The sequence below is a fragment of the Hyaena hyaena genome, unplaced genomic scaffold (genome assembly GCF_003009895.1).
Source record: "Hyaena hyaena isolate Hyena2069 unplaced genomic scaffold, ASM300989v1 scaffold_800, whole genome shotgun sequence".
NCBI lineage: Eukaryota > Metazoa > Chordata > Mammalia > Carnivora > Hyaenidae > Hyaena > Hyaena hyaena.
In genome coordinates this window covers 833,282-853,585 of record NW_024081431.1, presented here as the reverse complement: position 1 = coordinate 853,585, position 20,304 = coordinate 833,282, and the positions used below count along the sequence as shown (strand labels likewise).

The 20,304-nt window shown below is 32.4% G+C and overlaps 1 protein-coding gene across 1 annotated transcript in view; it reads right to left on the bottom strand.

Annotated features, from left to right (window-relative positions):
- Positions 1-957: 957 nt before the first annotated feature.
- Positions 958-20,304, bottom strand: part of LOC120221669 (low-density lipoprotein receptor-related protein 1B-like) — a 165,958-nt gene continuing 146,611 nt past the window's right edge. Inside the window, exons 15-17 of the mRNA XM_039219187.1 lie at positions 8,012-8,212; positions 2,419-2,664; positions 958-1,031 (exon numbers count right to left, since the gene is read on the bottom strand). Of these exons, the coding sequence (XP_039075118.1) occupies positions 958-1,031; positions 2,419-2,664; positions 8,012-8,212 (521 nt within the window). The remainder of the gene's footprint in view (positions 1,032-2,418; positions 2,665-8,011; positions 8,213-20,304) is intronic.

Sequence of the window (20,304 nt, the reverse complement as noted above, 5' to 3'; positions counted from 1 at the left end):
TTTGTACCTGGCCACTTATTTTCAAATGTTGAATTATTTTAATATTGAACATGAGTTGTTATTGATTTCATAGAGCACAAAAGCAATCTAATAAGTCAACAATCTTGTCATCTGTATCCAAAAACCAGTCATGGAGCAATTCTCATGTAAAATATAATTATAAATATGTCTGAGATAAAAATTGGATCTACTGTTTCCCTAATACAGATCATTACAAAAAAATTGTTATTATTATTACTTTTTAGCCTCTCATGCCAATTACTCTGTACAAGATTCTTAGAGGAGAAAGAGTCGCATAAATGTCTGCTAAACTTATGCCTCTAGGCATATTTTAACAGCCAGAAGAAACAACCACAAAACAGCATTTGAAATATAAGAATGAAGTACCCTAATATTCTCTGAAAAAATATAATGCTTTTGATTGTATATTATTTTTTTAGAACTTGACTGAATATCATGTAAAACACAAGGGAAAAATCGACAACTTGATTTTTTACTTCAAGGTGCTTATTATTTCATCAGAGAAATAATGAATAAAGAAAGCAGATAGATGGAAATATAAAATAGCAAATTAAAAATGTGGACATATTTTGATGGACATAGACAGGAGAAGCAGAGAAAATATTATTTGAAAGAATATTACCTTAAAGAAGAAAGGTTAGAACTTACAGGTCTTACAGAATATCCAGGAATTTGGGGTGGCTGGATCGCTCAGTCAGTTAAGCATCCAACTTCAGCTCTGGTCACGATCTTGCAATTTGAAAGTTCGAACCCCTGTAGCCTACTTTGGATTCTGTGTCTCCCTCTCTCTCTCTGACCCTCCCCCATTCACATTCTGTCTCTCTATCTATTAAAAATAAACAAACATTAAAAAAATTAAAAAAAGAATATCCATGAATTTTAGTGATAAAGAGGGGGAAATACAATCTAAGTGGAAGGAACAAAGTGAAAATAAAATTATGATGCATAGTTTCTTAGCAGTCTGATGAAGCCTGTGTACCACTTATCAGAAAGTTTAACAAGCACCAAAACTGTAAGAAAAAAGTATACATAGATACAGGAATCAAATACTGTATACTGAAATGTGGTTATTAATATTAAACAACAACAACAAAACCCCACTTTTGGCTGTAGTAATATACATACTTTTTAATTAATGTATTTGGTAACATACTAAGCAGTAGGTCTGGTGACTCTCATTATTAAAGTAATAGTGGTTTCCAAAGCCTGAACATATATGACATTTTGAGATATCAGCAACAACATTAATGATGTGAATGCCTGTTATTTCAGTTGGAGACACATAGTTGCCACTAATAATTAGTATTAACTTTCAGTGAGTATTAAAAGAAAATAAAGGTGTAACATTTTCTCCAACAACATTCATGGACCCCTTCAATTCTCTCCATGGAATCTAAATGTCCCACAGACTCAGCTAAGTCTCTGGAGAAGATAATGGAAAGCTATCATTCATTAAGTACCTAACGGGTGGTGGGGCACAGTGGCAAGTACTTCAGGTTCTTATTGCACCATGCTATAATGGAGATATTATTACAATGGCCACGGATATTTGAAAGATGAGAAAACTGAGGCTCATGCAATATTATGTAACTGCCCGGGGTCACATACATAATGATAGCCAATTGCAGGACTAAAGTTCAGAAATCAGGTTCCATAGTCCCTGCTTGTTTTTCTCACTGTGGAATCAGACCTAGAGATCAACGAATGTTCTAAATGGGCAGTTAGGAATGAACACAGCCAGAGGACAGAGTTGATTTCAAGAGTAGAGGACATATAAATGGAAGTATGGGCCAGGACCAGACTTTTGGAGGGTTCTAAAATCTTGCAAAGAGAAATAAAGTAAATATTTTGGAGAGTACAAAACAAGCCTTTAGGGAGGATGATGATGGAAGTAGCATTTCAGGAAGGAAGAAAATCATCTGATGGACCGTAATTACAAGGACTACGGTAATATACTCTGTCCAGATTTTTGGAGTAGGTCTAAAATGACATATTATTGTACTAAAATGCCTTATTTAAAATTAGTTGAATCCTTTTATTAATTCACTAAAGGTGTTTTTGGATTAGTTTCTCAAGACCTATCCTTTTTTTAAAAATGTATTTTTATTTCTGAGAGAGAGACAGAGACTGAGCGTGAGCAGGTGAGGGTCAGAGAGAGAGGGAGATACAGAATCTGAAGCAGGTTCCAGGCTCTGAGCTGTCAGCACAGAGCCTGACACGGGGCTCCAACCCATGAACCCTGAGATCACGACCTGAGCCTAAGTCAGACGCTGAACCAACTGAGCCACCCAGGCGCCCCTCTCAAGATCTATTCTTAAAGATAGCAAGATACACAACACACAAAGATCAGAAAAGCACTTGCTATTCTTCAATCTAATGAAACACACATCTACTTACCGACACTTGTGCAACTTTCACCGTCCACGTCCAGCTTCCACCCCTCATAGCATGAGCACTTGACTGTGTGCTTGTGCTGCTCACACACTTGACTGCACTTCAGATGATGGCTACAGTAATCTATAATTTCACACGTTTTATTGTCTTTGCTTAGTTGAAGTCCTTCAGGGCAGGAACAGACAATTCCTCTTCCAGGAACAACAGAACAATGATTGCTACAGCCTCCATTGTTCAGTGAACATTCATCTATAAAAGGAGGGGAACAGATTACAGAGCATTATCAATTGTTTTGCTCAATTAAATACTAATCATTGAACTCCATTCTCTAAGGCTGGAATTATAGCAAGGATATTATAAATGAATACAGAAAAGCTGTCTGGATTTTTTTTCCCCCAGGGATTGGGGTAAGCATGATAAAGTAATTCATCGAATAACCAAATCCTATATGATAGAAACTGGGAATGGAAACTTTTCATTTCTCTAGAACCAGAGAGTACACTTTGCATTGCCCCATAATGTAAAGTGTGTTCAATGTTTCTTTCTATTATTACTGGAAAGATTATGCTGAGCCTTTCAGCAGTTATGCAAGATCAGTTGCTAAGGCCTCCTCAAAGGACATGCATTGATGATCTGAAAACCTGACTTATCTCAGTGTTTATAAATAAACAGGCATATACATATATGTATAATAATTACACATGTTTCTATCTATAGTCTGATTTATAATGATAATGCAGGATGGGTTAGTTTGCTCTTTACTGGCTAGAGCCATTTATTTTTAAGTTAGGTAAATTACACATTCTGCCCTATATATGGGGTATTATTAATTCAATGAAGCCATGAAAGCATAGTAAATAATGTACATACACACACACACACAAAAAGTTGACTTGGTATTTTAACTAAAACAATGAGAAACTAGTATTTATTGCATGGATAATACAATTGGTTTATAAAGAAAAAGACCTTTTCTTTCATGGTGCATATAATTGAGAATTGCATTAGATAAATTTATTTCAGTTCTATTACATTATGAAATGGTAAGCTCCATGAAGGTATACAAAATATCTGTTCTGTTTAGCAGTGTGTATCTAATAGCTGGCATAGTGCCTAGGGCAAATAATGGCTGAAGTAACAATATTTGTTTAATTATTTAAAACAATGAGGCAGCACACAGCTGCCAGCACACAGCATTGAGCCAGTTCTTGTCCAGTTGGGAAAATTTCAAGATGACATACTTATGCCCTTGATGACAAGAGCACATACCTGTTTTCTCAACCACACTATTACCTATCCCTGTGTATTATGTGCATAGAAATGAGGCTAAAAGAAGCCTTCCCTTCATTTGCTCTAAACATATTTTAACTAGTTTTCAAAGCCCATTTAATTAGTTGTTTTTTGAGATATGCTGAAAGAGAATGTTGTTCAATGATTGGCAAATTGCAGTAACATTTACTTTTAAACCTCAATGTTTCCAGCTGCCTATGAAAATGTATATAGTTCAAAAATTGAGCTTAAATATAACACTTTTATTATCTACATTTTTTAAAGTTCTATATGGGCCAACTCTTCTTCATATTATTTGTCACCATAAAAGAAGTTACAGTAATAAGAAAAGGAAGATGATTACATTAACTTTTCTCTCAGAATTCAAGTTTGGTATTATTTTAGAAGAAAAAAATAGAGTCATTTAGCTCCTCCAAATATGTTTGTTCACCCATAATTGTAATCATTTCAAAACAATGGTCATTTTAAAGTATTTGGCCCATTTTAGTTCAATTGACATTCTTTTTCAAGAGAATTACGGTAAAGAAATGTCATCATACCCAGCAGGTGAGAAACAATTGTTACAGTTCTTTTAGTTTATTTCCAATATAACCATTCTCATAGTATTGAAGTGTCTCTTTCTGACATTGTCTGTGGAATTAAGTCATTGATTTAATAAAATAAAATTTACATTGAAATCTAAAATTGAATATATAACTTTAATGCCAATATTTGTTTGGCTAGTCACTTATTAATTCCTCCTTTGCCCTAAACCTGTCATCAAATCCTACAACTTTCTTTCACATTTTTTTATTACCTAAAAAATAATTTCTCATTGACCTAACTCTAGTCAGCCTCCTCAGAGCCCTCTGTTCAACTGGTCTTCAAAAATAGTTTATAAAAACTGTATACCCTGAGTACAAATAATTTCAATAATTTCAATTCCACTTTCTTCCTCAACCATACTGCTCTGACCAAAAAACACTAGCATAGTTTCAAAAAGCTCAGGACAGCCTCCCTAGCATGACTCTAGCCCTGCTTCAAGTGCTGGGTTGGGAAAGCTCTATGTTGCCAGGGAAGTGTGCTTTTTGTTCCAGCCTAAACCTGGTGATAGGCAGACAGGCCCCTGCACCCCATTTTAGAACAATTACTTTAGAAAGCTTGTGAGTATAACTTTTTCTTCACCTTTAAGATGTAAATCTTCAACCACCCGGAACCATCTTCTTAAGGACTTGAGAAATATCTTTGAACTGCAAACATTCAACCAGATAACTCTCTCACTCTTGTTCCCAGTTATGCGTACCTTGTTCTGACTTGTATGACTGTCTCAAGTCAAAGATCTGAAAAACGTATTTCTCCTCTGGGATAAGCACCAGTTAACAAACCCAGATGGCCCAGTCACAAGGACCAGCCCCCCTACCCTTCCTATGTGCTTTTCCCTTAGCATACTCCAGGCTTCAAAATAGTTCCAGTCTTTTGTTTCAGTGATGTTGATTTCAGTTCATGCTGAATATTCTATTCAATTCTTGCAATAATTAATACTGAATAAAAATCAAACCTTATCACTTTAACTAGTGTCCAGCTTTGTTAATCTTTGACATATCCTTAGAGCAAGGATCAACAGTTAACTTTATTCTTGAATGATTCAAGATTTTTCTCATTTGTTTCTTAAATGCATATCCCTTTCTCCTTGAAATCAGTTGAAAATCTCCCTGAGAAAATAATCTCTTCCCTAGGATTAGAAAACATATTTTACTGAGTGCTCCTTTTCACCTTTTTGTTTATGTTATCATTTGTTTTGATTTATAAATCAGATTTATTTAGAGGAAACAAAACAAAAAATACCTTGCTACCCAAAGGGTAGGATTTTTCCATCTCAAGACATCACCCAAGTATTAAATCTATAGATTGCAAATGATTTTCATGTAAGATATTTTTTACATGTACTGAGGAACAGGACATGAATCACTTCCTATTTCTTCTTTAATAGACAGGGTATGGGAGGATTTAAAAAAAAAACCAAAAAACAGGTTTTTTGAAGGGCACCTGAGTGGCTCAGTCAGTTAAGCGTCTGACTCTGATTTCAGCTCAGGTCATGATCTCACTGTTTGTGAGTTCAACCCCTTCTAGGATCTCTCTCTCTCTCCCTCTCTTTCTGCCCTTCCCATGCTCTCTCTCTCTCTCTCTCAAAAATAAATAAATAAACTTGAATAAAAAAACAAACAAAAAATAGCTTTTTGAATACAACTATTCATAAGGAATGGACGTGAAGTGACAAAACCTACTTTTCATCATCTATAGCAAATGGTTTAAGAGAGGAAAAAAAAAACTTCTTTCAGCTTTGGGTATTTCTCTCTCAAAAAAAAAAAAATTTCCTAGCTACTCATCAACCCATGCCAATTATTTAAAATTAAATCACTGGGTATATTTTTTCATGTCCACTGGGTAAATGTCTATTATGCCCATTATGACATAGAACTCATAAACCAATAATCCTATCCAGCTAGACAGGATCTAACCTATGACTGATAGGCATAGGCCTTGAAAATAAGACACCAAGGTTCATTTCTCTACAGATACCAATATTGCCTATAAGGATACATATACCAAGCTACAGTATGAAGGTACCTGGAAAAGGAGGACCATGTAAGGCAGTTCAGTCTTCAAGTAGACAAAGAAATAAATTCAGAAGAAATCTCTGTTGCTCTTTTATAAGACTAATTTAGAGAGCAAAGGATAGGAAAATAAGGCTGTGTTTTCATAACATTCTTTTCATTTTTCTTAATGACTATATTTGCTTTTCCTCATCTTTTATTTACTTCATTTAATCTGAAGGGTGAGGAAATGTGGAAAAGCACTAAATTCTTTCAATATCTTTAGTGCACCTGGCATTATTAATATCATTTCCCGATAAATATCATCTCATTTTTGTTATGAACAATCTGACATTTCCAGAAATTAAGTTATCTTCCTACGTGATTTAATCGAAGTAACTGAAGAATAGAATTTAATTCTGCCAAATTCTCTCTTTTTCTATATTTACATATTCTTAGTTTTAAAAGTATTGATAGTCTCCTTCTTTCAGAATTCCTCTTACCACCCTTCATGAGCAATCCTCACATATTGTAATGCAAGAGATATTTTCATCACCAATTTCCTCCATAAAGGAGAATAAGCTGGGAGAAGAACTACAGATGAACTAAATCTGTCTGTCACCTTGTATTTGTTATTTAATTTCAGTGGGTTTTTTGGGGGGAGGGGAATGTGGGTGGGGATTGAAACATCTTATTGAAATTTAGCAACACTGGATGAAGACTGCTGCATTTATTGTTTCAAGGTTATTTTACAGAATCACAGAGTTTTTGGAAGAAATGACATTTATCACATAAATTTAAAACAAAGTGAGTATTTTTTCTATCACTCAGTATTCTACTAATGCTTAATTCAGATCAAAATATGATAATAACTTTAGGCTTAAACGTAGTTGTCTTTTCTACTTTCAATTAGGTAGCTTCATCATTTCCTAAAGTCATTTTCTCAGAGTCCCCAGTCATCTCATTATTGTTCTTATCATTCTGTAAACTCTTCTTTATTACTCTATTGATGTCACCTTCAGTATTATCTAGAAAACATTTTTTGAAAATCTCCTTGCTAAATGTCTGATCTCCCCACAGAGAAGGAAATGTAATTTTCTTTATATGTTCTAGTCGGCATAAAAAGACAACTAGTCAAAAGTAATTTCAAAGCTCAAAAGCTATCAGATTGAAATAATCATTTTAACTAGATAAAGCATACCAAAAAAGCTACTGCAAGAGGACTAAAAACTTTAGAAAAAATTATATAAACTTGAATAACATTCAATTGATTTTGTTATTTAATCTCTTCCTTTCCTCTTTTTTTAAAAAAGAAATATTTCTATTGTAATAATTAGGAGGTGTGATAAAATCCATTGGGTGGTAGTAAACGCCATCCCACAGGTTGGTAATAAGAAGGCTCTCTTGTTTTGAATGACTCACTGACAAAAAATAATCAGTTTAATTGTGGAAACAGCACTAACATTCAGAGATCCAATGAAGAGCGCAACTATACATTTAAGTTGGTTGGATATAAGCCAACTTTTTCTGCTTTAATTTTAGAAATTTATGATCATACTTCAAAATCTTTTAATAGACTAGTAGTCTATTAAAATACAAGACAGGGTTCAACGCTAAAAGTTATATCTAAAGGAAAGAAATGGAAAGAACATATGCTACTATAATAAATATCAGCAAGTGTACTAAACATTTCTAGTCTCCAGAGAGAAGCACATCAGTGAAATATGCATTACCGCAGAGATCGCCTTCGTCAGACCCATCAGGACAATCTCTTCTCCCATTGCAGAGTTTCTCTGGCTGCAGGCAGGCTGAAGTGTCATTAGCACAAGGGTATTTGGGTGGTCCACATAAAAAACTGTCACAGTCATCTTCATCTGACTGATCTTCACAATCAATATCTCCATCACATATCCATGCTTTGTTGATGCATCTCCCTTAAGGAAACAGAAATATCATCCATTAAATTGTTGTAATTAAGTCACTGTAATAATGAGGAGTCAATGCTGCCTTTAGTCAGAGGTAGAACTACTTGCTATTAGCAAGAAATGTATTTGCTGATAGTTTGACAGTTTATTTTCCCGAAGGCATTTGAACAGCTCTTGCCCTATTTGTTAAAGTGATCTTAGCATTAAACTCTTAATATTTTCCTTGATTTCAAGTTATTAGTCTGACCCTATTAAAACATAGTCTGTGACTAATTGAAAGTTTAATTATAATACTTTTAAAAACAAACTTTAAACAAATGTTTGTATAGAAGTCCCTTCAGAGTCCTAAACTCAGGTAAATGTTATCAGTATCTTTCTTAACCTAAATTTAAGCAAATGTTTTATTTCACAGGAGAAAATGTCCTTTTGTTTACATTTATAACCTTAAGACCTCAACTTCTCCTCATAACTAGACATGTATATTCCCTCTCATAAAAGAATATAAATGCTTTTAAACTTTTTAGTAGCTGTACTAAATGCAGGCAGATTTTATGGAAATATGGTTTTCTTTATTGATTTTGAAAGAAAAAATGATTGTTGTTTAGCCAGCCTTTTTAAAATTAATAATATGAAATACAAAGAAAGCAATGGTCATGTCTATGTAAACTTTTTTTAAAATGTAAATTATTCCTCCTTTCCAGGATGTTTACATTTTTCTGCTAATTAATTTATCTTTTCTGGATTATATAATGTTAAGGTATAATGTAAATTAAAAACATATCTGAAAATAAATACTAATTCTTAGCTGACTATATACCCACAACTCATAAAATGAGTTGGGCAAATGAAAAGGAAATGAAAAATATTAGACTGTATATGTCAAAGAGTCTTTATATATTCAGAAGTTTGCTACAACCTAAATTTTAAAATAATTAAACTATTGGTGAGAGGATTTTTCATTTGCAGAAATAGATAAATAAGCTTCTATACTATTAAGTCAAATAAGAAAGAATACAAATTATATTCCACAGTTCCATAGTTAATATAAATGCATTTCATAATCAATATTCATTATAGATGAAAACATTCTTAATATAGGAAATGATAGATGTTCTATGGATCAATTTAATATAAATGGAGATACATTACATATTTTTGCCTTAACATCATCAATAAAACTAATGATGTTAGTATTTATTTTGTTTTGTAAAGACTATCTAATATAATTAGATAACAAAAATAAATGAGGTATAAAATTAGAAAAGCATCATTACATGCAGTTAATATAATCATATAATTTTAAAATCAATAAAAACTAATTAAGAACTGTAAGAAACTAAGAATTCAAAAAATTTGATAGTTTCACATATTATACAAAAAAATCCATAGATTTCATACCTAAAAAGAGACTATAGTAAAAAGGAAAGATGGATTTAAAAATTCAACATAAAACACAGTATTTAGGCTAAGCTGCATAAGATTTCTATAGAATTTATATGAAGAAAATTTAAGAGTATTCAAAGAAACCCAAAAGAAGTCTTGGATATAGTTTGGTCTTAAAGAAGATTCATTAATTAGTAATAATTGATATAATCTCAATAAAATAGAAACAATATTATTACAAACCTGTAAGTATATCCTAAATTTAAGAAAATAAAATTGCAAATATCATTTGGAGTCCTCAAAAAAAGAAAGGATAATTGATGAGTAGGAAAGGTTAATGCCAAGTATTTAGAACTATTTTAAAATAGCAGTAGTCAAAATATTTTTAACAGAATATCATTCAGCATATCAATAATTCAATAGGATAGAGAGGTCACATAATAATATGCATAGTATATGGTTTTAATATATAAAATTGGCTGTTCAAATAGTAGAGATAATGGAAATCCAAATTTGGTGATGTTAGGAAGATTGCTTAGCCATCTGGAGGAAAAGAAATAAAGCTGAATCTTGATCCTTACACTAAAATATATTCTAAGTAGATTGAATAGTAAGCATTTCATAATAACAATAATAAATACACACATGTTCTAGAATGAAATAGATATAAAACAACAAAATCTTGAAATGTTCATTACACAAACCCAGAAAACATAAAGGACAAACTGATAAACTCAATTTCATAAAGATTTTTGATTCCACTTTGCAACATTATAATCCATACACAAATTCAACAAGTGGTAAACCAGAAAAATATTTTATTTAGAAAAAAGGACATTTTTCTTTAAAATACAAAAGGTCTCTTACAGATAAAGATCAATATACCAATACAACTGCAAGATTCCTAATGGATAATGACTTAGAAACATAAGATGATGAAAAATACCTTTCAATCAAAATAAAACTAAAAAAGCAATTTGATACCATTTTTTCTTTACTAAATTGACTTAGATTAAAAAATTGGAAAATATAAGGATAGATTTGTCAAAGGTGTAACATCTCCAATGTTTGAGTTTTCTAAACGGGAACAACCTGTAGGGAAATGTTATACATTCCAGTAGATAAAAAATGCAGCAACTCTTCACAGCAGTATTTTTAATTTTAGAATAAATTTTTTTATCAATAGATTTGCCCAAAGGTGAGATACAGAAGCATGTGTTGCTGCTTTCTATATATTAGCAAAAGACTGACAACAATTTAAATCAAAATCACAAGACTGGTGATATCACTTACAATGTATCTACACATTGAAGTTATACACGAGTGAAAAAGAATGTTAATATAAAACAATTTCCCAAACTTATCAATAAAAAAGGCACAAAAACAAGCTATGGTAAAATGTATTTAATTAGGACTATATTTCCATACACATATCAGTATAAATATCAGGACAGTTTTGTCTCTATGCTACATAATAGCGTACAGTCATTGTCTTTGGTGAGGAAGACTTGACATACTGGAAATGTAGAGTGGGAGAGCAGGATTTTTCAATGAATCCTTTTGTGCTATTTATTTTCCTTCTATCATATTTCTGCATAACTTTTCCAAAAACAAAAACAAAAACAAAAACCTAGCTCATTTAAAAAATGATGGTGATAAAATGTATATACATGTGCCATATAATTTGATAGTTTCTATGAATGTATTTTATGAAAATTCTATAATTTTCTGTGACTTACACTTCCCTTGCAATTTTAGGAAGTACGAGAAAGTCCTAAGACTCTTTCCCTGCCAGTAAAGAATTTATAATCTAGTTAGGAAGACAAAGTCAATGCATAGCATATAATTTTACTCTAAATTATGGCATTCTGTCTTAAGTATAAAATTGTAGGGGGTCATCTGAAAGTATAATAGAATGAAAGGAGTCATTCTATTTCTGGTTTGGTAAAGTCATTCTATTCCTGGTTTGGTAAATCAAGATGCAACTTTTTTTTTCCCCCAGCCATCACTAATCCATCATGATATTCTTAACCACTGACTCCAGCATAACCTTAGAATTGTTTCAACAAATCTGTCTATAAACCATTATCAATCTTTTAGAGTCAGAACAGCAGTAAAATCTATTTGCTATCCCTGACCTAAAAGGTGCCTCGAAAAGGTAAAGAAAAAAATCGTATTCAAATGAGTATTCATTTTAACTCAGATTATGCTACCAGATACATATATACATATGGGTACATTTTTGAGATAAAATTTACAAGTTTAAATAGCTCTCTCCTCTCTCCAATTTTATAGGGGATGTTTGAAATGTAATTGCTTCTCTCTTTATTTGTTTGGTTTTAATTCTTATAAAAAACGTAGGTATGAGGGTATACAAGGTTAGAAGTTTAAATGTCCAATTTATGACCATTAATTGGGTAAAACCTGATAGCAAATGATCTTAGTAAGTATGCTTAAAGAATGTTGATTTTTACTTGATTCAAATTAAGACAAATCCTTACATAGTCATCATTGGGTGTAATATTTTGAATAAAGAAATATTACAGATTTCCTCATTAAAGGTTCCTCCTTTATATATAAGAAACTTGAGACTTAGGGCAAATTTGTATGAAATACAGATTAGTAATATTCAAATGTGTTATAGAAATTATAAATTTCCAATATGTAAAAACCACAAATCTTTAACAATAATTTTTAAATGTTTATACTTAAGTTCAAATAACTAAGTCAATTATTATACTTTAAAAATAACATGACATGCTAAAAATAATATTAGGTGTTTATTATTAAGTTCAGTTTTACATAATCTTTTCTGATCTGTTTATAATGACATTTTCAACCTATTACTATGTGTACACAAATGTTATGGAAATTGTAGTTTTACCCTCTGAGCAAAGAGAATAACAATAGATAAGTAACAAAGCAGCAACATAAACAGAAGTAACAATCAGCATCTTGGGATCATGAAAATTAGAGAAATCACACACATGTGTAAACACACACACATACTCTGGATATTATAAGGACTTTTATTTGTGGTATCCTTAAATTTATAGTTTAGGATAAAGGCCAGTACAAAGTCAACACATACAGGGAAATTTAGAATTTCTGGAATCATTAGAAAGTGTGATGTTTTTCCAAAATAAATTTATATGACCAATCCTAGAGTTTCACTTCCTCTGTTAAATTGTTTTGGCCATTAAAAAAGTAGATTTATGATTTTGTAAACTGCTTGACACATTTTTATCTTAATAAAAGACATTATATGTTATAACAGGATAATTTCTATCCTGGGATGATTGGCAGTTAGTATTAAGAATATGATCATGAAGAGCAATGAATCTTTGAGAAAATTCAAGTGATTTGCTCAATAACATAATGTCATTTTGAAAAGTGGCCTTTGAATTGCAATCTTAAAAGAAAATTTTACTACTAACCTTGAATACTACATACATATTTATTTATTTCTCTAACAATGTTTGGCTTCAATTCAATTCAGTAATTATTTTTTAGTATAATGTGTTTGTCTAGCTACTGACCAATGTGGAAAGATAGGAAAGACAAATTCCTGCTCTTGTGGAGTGATAAGTCTAGTATTGATAAATGTTCTACTATTTAATATATAAAATAATAATAAGATAAAAGCTATAAAGCGATCAGAGAGTGCCATGGAATTTCAAAAATAGAAAATATATATGACTGGTTTGAGAAAAAGATTTACTAAGATGTTATTTGGGAAGTGGTTTTGAAGTGTGGAAGTGAATATTACATATGAAAACAGGAAAATAATTCATATAGATGGCTGACTCCCCAAGTATACAGTTTTAATATTCAAATATATACCCTCTGCAAAACAAAAAGCAAGTAAAATAGAAAAAGAGAGATAATTTAATAGGCTGCTGATTACTCTTGCCACTCAACAGGAATATGTCAGGGCATAGAGAGTGGGAATAAATCAACTCTTCCTTAATTAGGTCTCTCCCTTTCTGAGTGAAAACACTGTAAACTTCTATTTTGCATATGTATTCTTTACTTTGTGCTAAAAGTTATTTTCTTAATAGCACAGTATATGTATAGATTTTTATCAGAACTATATACAACTCTATATAGTATAGAATGATATACTGAGTATAATAGATGATTTTCAATGGCCATTTTGAAATACATGGTGTTTTAGCTTTATCTGCTGAATCTAATCCACATATAACATGTAATTCCTATGTAAATTCATAAAATTAAAAAAAGACAGGACTTGCTGCAGAAGCAATAATAAGATAGTTTGAAGTCACAGTTTGTGAAATGTTGATTGTTAATTCATGAAGGGCCTCTTAATCTTATAAAAATGGAGAACCATTGAAAGATTTTGAGAAAGTATGTGTTCAGGTCACAATTTATGAGGTAAAAGGGAGTCAAAGCTGTGTATAGAATGGAATGAAGCTAATTATTATCAGGAAAGATGCAGTAGGCCATGAAGTGGTCTAAGTAACAGATATTACAGGCTTATCGTACGCTTTGATATGTGAGTGGAAAGAGTGGAATGAGTGAGAGTAGAGAAATTGTAGAAGTAGCATCAGTAGGACCTGAAAAAAAAACGATTATAAGTTAGAACGATTATGCTTTGAATCCAAATGTTTAGGAAATTGAAGATGTTTCTTTATGTATGTATATATATATATACTTTATTGAAAGTTTTTATTTATTTATTATTTATTTATTTAGCACAAATGGGGGAGGAAAAGAGAAAGAGAAAGGGAGGGAGGGGGAGAGGAAAGGAGAAGGAGAGAGAGAGAGAGAGAGAGATGGGGAGAGAGAGAGAATGAATCTCAGGCAGGCCTCACTCCTCACTCTATTAGCACAGAGCCCAATGTGAGGCTCGAACTCATGAACTGTGAGATCATGACCTGAGCCAAAGTCAAGAGTTGACACTTAACTGACTGAGCCACAGGGGCTCTGAAGATATTTCTAACAAAAAAAGGGAAATGTGGAAAATTTTCTGGTTTCAGAGAAAAAGTGGGATGTGCTTGATAATATTGGAAAACAACAAGTTTGAAGCATGGGGTGAATTCCAGTGATGGAAATTTGGGAGACATTTATATGGAAGTGATGGTTAAAATTGGGAATAGAAGAAATTGCTACGAATACCTTACTTGCAAAAAAAGATGAGACAGAGCAAAACAAAGAAATTAAGAGAAAATCTCCACAATTTCTGAAACATACTATGCATTCCACAAGTATTTTTTAGCTTCAATGTAAGGGCAGGCAAGAGAAAGTAAACTAAAAATTAAAAAAAGAATGCAAATGGTAAGTGAATAGAGGACATTCCAATATGAGAGTTCATAAGAAAAGGTTTCAAGGACAGGACATTCTGACCTTGCAGAAAAAGGTTAAATATTACAGAGAAAGAAGTCAAAGCACAGTATTAGTCAAAGGTTGGGGTGCCTGACTGGCTCAGTCAGTGAAGCAGGTGACTCTTGATCTCCAGGTTGAGGGTTTGAGCCCCACAGTGGGTGTAGAGAATACTTAAAAAAAAATTAAAACAATCTTAAAAAATAATAACAAAAGTATCATTCATAAAGATCATGTTGTGTAATAGGCACTTACTACATGTTCTATTTATTATTATTATTATTATTTATTATATCATTATCAACATCATCATTTTACAGATTAGAAAACTGAAACATAGAGGTTTGGTAATTTATCTGAACTCAAGTAGTTACTGAATGGGAGAGCAGGATTCAAGACAGAGAAGAGTATGGACTGTGAAATCACCCCTGGTGACCACCAAAACAGCAATTTCCATCCAAGGTAGAGATAGGGTGTTAGATTGCAAAAGGTGAAAGAATGGATGAATGAGAGATAAGACGTTCAGGTACACTATGCAAGATTGTTTGATGAAGGGAAGAAGGAAGATAGGAACATTTAATAAAATCAAAGAAATGTTTTTCAGGTTATTGGACTAGGTGTTTTACAGAGAGAAATAAAAACTGATATTAAAGAAAAGTCCTTTGGGCAAAAATATTTTTTTCTTCACATACAGGATTGAAGAGAAAAAAGATCCACATAGCAAGCAACACTCGGAGAATCAAAAGAGAAATTAAGTTTCATAAGAAGCAATATGCTAAGTATTTGTGCTAGCTATACAACACAGACAGTGAGAGCACACCACATTATTTTCATCAAAAATAATATAAAATTATTTTATAGGTTGCTTATAGGTGGGGGGTAGAGATCAAACTGCTGAATTTAGAAATTCTTCCTATACAATTTATCATATAATTTCAATAAAATCACTCTTCTATTGTAGGAAATGTTTGCTCCTAATTATTCAGACTGCTTTTAAATAATGATTAAATTCACCATTTCACCTTGTATTTACTGATACAACAATGGGGAAGGAAAAGAAAACAATGTAATCATGGAAAAGAGTAACACTTTGACATTCACAGAAGTCCGCAGAGCATTTCCATTACACAGAGGATCAGCAGAGGAAGCTGTTTATGAAGCCAATGTCAGAGTTAAATCCCCATGTGTGCCAGTGAGTTTTGTTACATTCTTTTGCTAAAGAGCATTTAATCCTCAACTCTTAACCCTGCCCTGGGGCTTGACTTGAAAATGTTTGTTGCTTTTTCCAACGGAATCTAGAGTAAAAGTTATATGGGTCAGCCCCAAATTTAAAGGTAGTCAATAGTAAGAGGAGACTGTACAAGTGTGACACCGTCTCACTCATTTTCCCTAGTCATCCATTCTCCCTGAGACAAATATTGATAATAAGTTCTTATGAATTCTTCTAGAAATGTTTTATTATTAAAAATATACTTTTTTATTAAAAAAACAAATATTACATACTATGCCCCCTATTGTTTTCCTTTACTTTTTACTCAACACTTAAATCACGAAAACTTCCATGTTCGTATATTACAGTGATTTCCCATCTTTGAAGTTGCTGTAAGGTACTCTACTGCATGGATATACCATAATGTTTGCATCTAGTGCCCTATTTTGGCCTATTTAGGTTGTGTGTACCAGTTATTAAAAACAATTTAGTGATAAATAGCAATATAAAAGATGCTCAAAATCATATGTCATTAGGAAAATACAAATTAAAACAGCAGTGAGGTATTAACACACATCTATTATGTGGTAGGGTCCTCTCCCTAAGGAAAGAAAAAAAAAACCCCTCAAGGCAGCCTGGGTATATGCGTACGTGACAACATCCCTCATGGTCTTGTAACATAAAGCCACTTAATCAGACTGTAATAGGATGCCATTTAATCAGACTGCATCATATATGGGAGATAAAGAAGTAAAAATTATATAAAAAACTATGCCACTTGGTGTTCGGGGCTCAGTTCTTTGGGTATGAACCTGTGCTGGCACAAATAAAGTTGCTTCTTGGAAAGAAAATCTCTGTGTCATGACTCTGTGTGAGAATGCTGCTACAATTAGAATGGTGAAAATCCAAAACATGGATACATCAAATGGTGGCGAGATTATGGAGCCACAGGAACTCCTCATTCATTACTGGTGGGAATGCAAAATTGTACAGCCACTTTGGAAGACAGTATGGCAGTTTCTTACAAAACTAAACCCACTTTTATCGCTGATGATTCAGCGATCATGCTCCATGGTACTTACCTAAATGAGCTGAAAATTTGTGTCTACACAAAAACCTATATGCATATGTTTATATCATAATTGCCAAAACTTGGAAGCAATCAAGCCATCTTTCAGTAGATGAATGGATTTTTTAAAAAGGTGTGGTGCATCCAGACAATGGAATATTATTCATTGCTAAAAACAAATGAACTCTTAACCCATGAAAAGACATGGATGGAAATTAATGCATGTTACTTAGTGAAAGAAGGAAAAGCTAGTCTGAAAAGGTTACATACCAATGATTCCAACTATATCATATTTGGAAACAGCACGACTACAGAGACAGTAAAAACATCAGTGGTTGCCAGGGGTTGGGGTAAAGGGAGTGTGAACAGGCAGAACACAGGATTTTTAGGGCAGTGAAACCATTCTGTATGATACTTTGGGGGCACATGGCACATCATTATACATTTATCCAAATCTACAGTTTTTACAACACCATGAGCAAGTCCTAATGTAAATCATGGACTTTGGGTGATAATAATGTGTCAGTGTAGGAATGCAGGTTCATCAACTGTCATAAGCCATGCTCTTGTTGGATGCTGTTATAGTAAAGGAAGCTGTATGTGTAGGAGTAACGGTATATAGGGTACATATAACAGGTCGTACGTATAACATGGAGTATATGTTCTTTCCTTTCACTTTTCCTGTGAACATAAAACTTTTTTTAAAACTTAAGTCTAGTTAAAAAAGTTTTCACAGAAATTTAATTGTGCAGTACATTCCATGTCATTCAGTTCTAAATATTTAAATACACATATTAATATTTATTAATCTGGTGATTATTCTGAAGTGGGATTTTAGTTTTCAAATTCATGGCTTTCTAGTCTTTTTGATGCTGATTTCTAATTTGACTTTTGTGTATGGAGAATATGTTCTGTAGACTGTCAATTATTTGGTATACAGGGAAGGGTATCTCTATACTTACTGACTTAAGATTATTAAACACCTTATTAAATCTTTAAAAAATAGCATTTAAATGAATATCTTTGTACATGTCACTCCTCCAATGCATTAACTGTATTGTAGGTTAAGTCTTAGAGGTGACACTGTGAGTGAAAATGTATTCACATTTTAAAACCTAGATACATATTGGCAAATGGCTTTCCAAGAGGTTCATCAATATTAAATGACGTCAGTGTCTGCTTCATCTACTCTTACCAAAATATGATATTATTGGTTTTGTTAATAATCACCAATCTGATTTTTAAAAAAATCCAATCCCACTATAAATCTGACTCTCTGATGGTTGAGCATGATCGTCTTTTCACTTGTTTAAGAGCCTTTTATATTTCTTTTTCTGTGAATTTTTCCAACTTCTATAGTAGTTGGTCTTTTGAAAAATGATGCCAAAGAGCTTTTATGTATCAGGGTATATAATTAGTTATGATCTGTGTTTCAAATATTTCCCCTGTTTATTCTGTATTAACTGCCTTCGTCACTTTGGACCGTTTTTACTTTTAAAGAGAGGAAGATTTGTGTGTGTTTGCATGTGGACAATTATTCACTTAAAATATTGTTGGATTTGCTCATGCTTTGTCTAGAATGGTGGTAGTAATGGTTTGTAATTTTTGTGTCTAGGGAGGTACTTTTTATAACTTTGGGGAGTTATAAAACCAATACTACATTGCTTAAAAAAATAACTTAAAAGGTTTTATTCCTTTAAAATGTTCTGCAGGAGATGAAACGGCATTGGAAAAATGTCCCTTGAAATATCTGGTAAAACTTTTCAACTGGACTTGGAGCTTTTGAGAAATAATGAGAGGGGACAGATCTGGATTATTTTTCCCACTGTTATAAATTACCTATTTTCCTTTTTAGAGAAAATTTTGGAAATGTGTATTTTCTGAATACACAATTTGTTAATTATAAGTTTTCAAATTCATTTCTAGGACACTGCATAGGTTCTTTAATTGGTATGATTTTTCAGCATTTCTTATTATTTTCCCATTCTCATTTATGGACTACATTTTCAGTGTGTTTTCTTTTTGGGTCAGTTAATGGATTAGGAACTTTGGTTATTCTTTCAAAAACTTAGTGCTTGAACTTTCAAATTATGCTGTTTTTTCCTTCTCTTTTCTAAATTTAAATTCAATCTGTTTTTCTGTTTTCCTTTGGTTTGTTTTGTTGTTATATCCTAACTATTTTTCTTTTTAATATTTTTATTTCTAGGAGAGAGAGAGAGAGACAGCATGAGCAGGGGAGGGTCAGAGAGAGAGGGAGTCACAGACTGAAACAGGCTCCAGGCTCTGAGCTGGCAGTCAGCACAGAGCCCGACGCGGGGCTCAAACCCACGAACCGCGAGATCATGACCTAAGCGAAAGTCGGACGCTTAATCGACTAAGCCACCCAGGCACCCCTGTTATAGCCTAACTTCTTGAGTTACTTATTGCATTAGTCAGGATGAGCCTGCTACAGTAACAAACTAAAGTCTGCATGTTTGCTCTTTAGATCCATAATTTATTTATTTATTTATTTAAATTTTTTTTAATGGTTTTTTTTTTTATTTATTTCTAGGAGAGAGAGAGAGACAGCGTGAGCAGGGGAGGGTCAGTTCCTGTAGTTATGGCAAACTACTACATTCATTATTCAAGATTCACAAAATTAGCGATATGTTAAAAACAAAGTTTCAGATGATGTCTTTGATGATTATATAGCATTTGTACTTCTGAAGTTGTTAAAAGCTATAAATTCACTGAGTTTTGGGACACTTGATGTAAATGTATGAAGTTATAAATTTTTCCTCTGAGCAATGCTTTATTTATATTCCATATGTTCTGATATGTACGAATCATTATTTTCTAAAACTTCTACAATTTCAGTTTGAGTCCCTCTAGAATTAAGATTAAAAAGCATTTTATTTTATTATTAAATTTCCAAATGGAAGGGTAGTTTACTCTTCATAATTACTAGATTTATTATACTATGATTAGGAAATTCTGGCTGCATAATTTCTATTGTTTGGAATTTACCGAAGTTGTTTGTGACACAAAGTGCTCATTTCAAAAATCTTTCATGAGCCTTGTAAAAGAAAGTGTATTTTTTGACTTCTAAGAAAA